A 3,789-nucleotide genomic window follows, 5' to 3' on the forward strand; every position below is an offset into this window, starting at 1 on the left:
ACGGAAAAAAAAAAAAAAAAAAAAAAAAAAAAAAAAAAAAAGAAAATCCAATCCAACAGTGTATAAAAAATATAACATTCTACAATCACGTTGAATTATCCAGGATATGCAAGGATGGTTTTATATTAGAAAATCTATAAATCAATCATATTAACAAATCTCAACAGATTAAGAAACAGCATTTTAGGTGCCTAGATATAATATTAATATGCAAAAGTCAGTTATATTTCTATACACTAAGAGCAAACAAACAACTAAAAAAATGTGATTTAAGAGAAGACACAAATTATGTCAGAGAACATCAAGGACCTTATAATAAATCTTATAATATATTCAGGACCTCTGTAGAGAAAATTATAAAACTTTACTAAGAAATACCAAAGAAGATCTAAGTAAATGAAGAAAGATACAACGTTCATGGATAGAGTATTGTAAAGATGTCGCGATTTAAAGAGTCAGTAAATCAAACAAAATCCCAATAGGGATTATCATGGAACTTGATATTAGAATTTTTAAATTTATATCAAATAATAAAGGACCAGGACATTTCTGAAAAAATTCAGAGAAAGGAGGACTTATCCTGCTAGATAGCAGGACTTACTTTGAAACTATAGTGGAATAGAATAGTGAGGCCAGAAACAGACCCATGGATGTATGTGTCTCTGATATATGACAAAGGTGGTATATCAGCTCATGTGGAAAGATAGGACTGGTCACTAAGTGGATCTGGAAAAAATATTATCCATATGGAAAAAGATGAACTGAATCCCTCCCTTACATTATAAGAAAAGTTGACTCCAGATAAAGGTCTTATAATAAGTATTAAGTTTGACTTACTGTTAAATAATAAGTTAATACTCTAGGTAAAAAAAAATATAGGTGAATATCTTTTAGACCTTAAGGAAATATATCTTAAACAAGACACAAAAAAGCACTGTTGCATTTGACTATATCAAAATACTTTTGTCATTAAGAAAAAATTTGCTCATTAAAAGATGATTTAAAGAAAGTAAAAAGACAGTGTGTAAGCTTGGAGAAAATAATACTGAAAGTAATACTGACAAAGGATTAGTATCAAGAATAGAGAAAGAGCATATTATCACTATTAAAAATAATAATTAAAAAAGAATGCATAAAGAACTTCTGATCAACAAATAGAGCAAAAACAACCCAATGGGAAAATGTGCAAGAGTCATGAACAAGAATTTCACAGAAGAAACATATGTTTGTCACATATATGACATATATAGTCATCATATGAAAACCATGATCGACATCACTGGTAATCAGGAAAATGCAAAGTGAAACCACAGTGAGAAACCATTTTACATTTATTTGATTAGAAAAAATGAAAAGTCTGACAATATCAAGTTTTGAAGAAGATGTGGACCCACAACATCTTATACATTGCTGGTGGGAATATAATTGGGGCAACCACTTTGGAAAACAGTTTGGCCTTACTTCCTAAAGATGAACTATCACATACTCTATAACCCAGAAATTCCCCTTCTATGTATATACTCAAGAGAAATTCTTGCAAATGTACAACAGGAAACGTGTGCGAGACTATTTCAATAGCAGAAACTTGGAATCAACCCAAATTTATTGAATGTAGTATATTCACATGAGAGAATATTATACAGTAGTTAAAACAAATGAACCACAACAACATGAGCAAGATAGATAAATCTTAGCAATATAATATTAAGTTAAAAAAGAAAATCCCAGAAGGTTACATAAATCACGATATTATTTTTATACAGTTAAAAATAATATGTGGGGGGGAGGGGGAAACGGAATTGGTAAAGGGACACGAAAATCAACTACATTGTATATTGATAAAGTAAAATTTAAAAATATGTAAAATATATGTATATGAATGTGTACACACATACACAGACTTAACAATACTTAAAGATGCAGTAAAATTTTATTAAAAGCAAAGCAAGGGTCTGATGAACCCAGGAGTCTTGCTCATAGCTACCTGAGAAGGGGATGGATTGGTGGGTTTTCCATATGGTTAAATGTAGGTTTTTGTCAAGATTCTACCTTTTGTTGAGGGTGGCAGTAAATTAATAAAGTTATGAATAAGTTAGTAAAAGCAGGCTATGCAAGGACCAATAAAAAGAGAGGGTGTCACATACCAAGGATTAAAATCCAAATCTGTGCACCTGAGGTCCAAAAGAATGGCAGAACAAAAAGGAAAAACAAGATAATAGATTTAAATCCAACATATCAGTAATTACATTGAGTGCTCCCATTATAGGAGATTCAGACAAGTTTTTAAAAATCTAATTAGGTGTGGTTTGCAAGAGATACATCTAAATAAGAAAATTTTAGAATATTGGAATAAAAGGATGAAAAAAGATATGTCTGTAGAAATACTAACCAAACAAAAGCTGCTACAGCTATATTCATATCACAAAACATTCTTTCAAATAAAAAATAATACTAAGGATGAGGAGCAGTTCATAATGCTGAAAGTTCAGTTCACCAGGAAGATGTTTTAAATTTGAATGTACCTAATAGCATAGCTTTAAAATATATAACAGCACACGCTGATAGAAATATAAGGAGAAATGGACTAATTTACAACCAAAGTGGGGAATTTTGATATATCTCTCTTAGTAATGAACGGGGGGAAAAACCAGGAGGATAAGTTGGAACAAGAGCCGCTAAACAGGTATAGAGCTCTGTACTCAACAACTGTAGCAAACACGTCCTCTTCAGTCACACGTGGAACATTTGCAAACATTGACCATAAAGCAAATTTCAAAGGGCTGAAATTATATCAAGTATGCTCCAAAGCAATTATGCTAGAAAAAAGTGGCAAGAAAAATCCCCATATATTTATAACTTTAAAAAATACACTTCCAACTCATCCATAGGTCAAAGAAGATATCATGGAAATCAGAAAATATAACAGAATGATAATAAAAATAATACATATCAGTAGTTGTGGGATTCATCTAAAGCAGCACTCGGAGTGAAATAGGCAGCTTTAAAATGCACATATTAGAAAAAATAACAGCTGAAAAATAATGAGCTAACCGTCCATCTCAAGAAGTTAGAAAAAGGACAGCAAAATGAACCCCCCATGAACGTAGAAGGAGGGAATATAAAAGCAAAATCAATAAAGCAGAAAAACCTAAAATAGGATCAACCAATGAATAAAATGGACAGAACCTCTGACGTGGATGTTCAAAACAGAGAGAAGGCACGAACCAACCTCACACGCAAAAAGGGACATTGCTATATCCCAGACATTAACACAGTCTAATGAGGACAGCAGGAAACAATTGATGCTGATACATTTGAAAACCTGCGTGGAGCGGACAAATTCCCAGAGAAGTCTAACGTGGCACAACAGCTGCAGGGCGGCGGGGTGAGGAGCGGGTTGGGCGCAGCCGCTGGCTTCTGCCGGGTCGGGCCATCGGGAGTGGAGCGGGGCCCGGGAGGGCGGCGCGGGGACAGGGCGGCCCCACTCACGCCGCCGCCGCCGCCGCAGGGAGAACGCGGAGAACATGTACTACTTCTCGGAGCTGGCGCTGACGCTCAACGAGCAGGAGGCGGGCGTGGCGCCCACCGACAGCCGCCTGCGGCCCGACCAGCGGCTGATGGAGAAGGGGCGCTGGGACGAGGCCAACACCGAGAAGCAGCGGCTGGAGGAGAAGCAGCGTTTGTGGCGGCGCCGGCGGCTGGAGGCCTGCGCTCCCGGCAGCAGCTGCGGCGCCGAGGAAGGTGAGGCCGGGCGGGGACAGGGGGAGGGGCCGGGAGAGCGCCTGGGGC

At 36.8% G+C, this 3,789-nt stretch overlaps 1 protein-coding gene across 5 annotated transcripts in view; it reads left to right on the forward strand.

The window, feature by feature from the left end:
• Positions 1-3,789, forward strand: part of OSBP2 (oxysterol binding protein 2) — a 192,323-nt gene that overhangs the window by 167,991 nt on the left and 20,543 nt on the right. For all 5 annotated transcript variants that reach the window (XM_008573010.1, XM_008573009.1, XM_008573007.1 and 2 more), the window contains one exon: positions 3,509-3,741. In XM_008573010.1, the coding sequence (XP_008571232.1) occupies positions 3,509-3,741 (233 nt within the window). The remainder of the gene's footprint in view (positions 1-3,508; positions 3,742-3,789) is intronic.

This window comes from Galeopterus variegatus, unplaced genomic scaffold (genome assembly GCF_000696425.1).
Source record: "Galeopterus variegatus unplaced genomic scaffold, G_variegatus-3.0.2 Scaffold863, whole genome shotgun sequence".
Taxonomy (NCBI): Eukaryota; Metazoa; Chordata; class Mammalia; order Dermoptera; family Cynocephalidae; genus Galeopterus; species Galeopterus variegatus.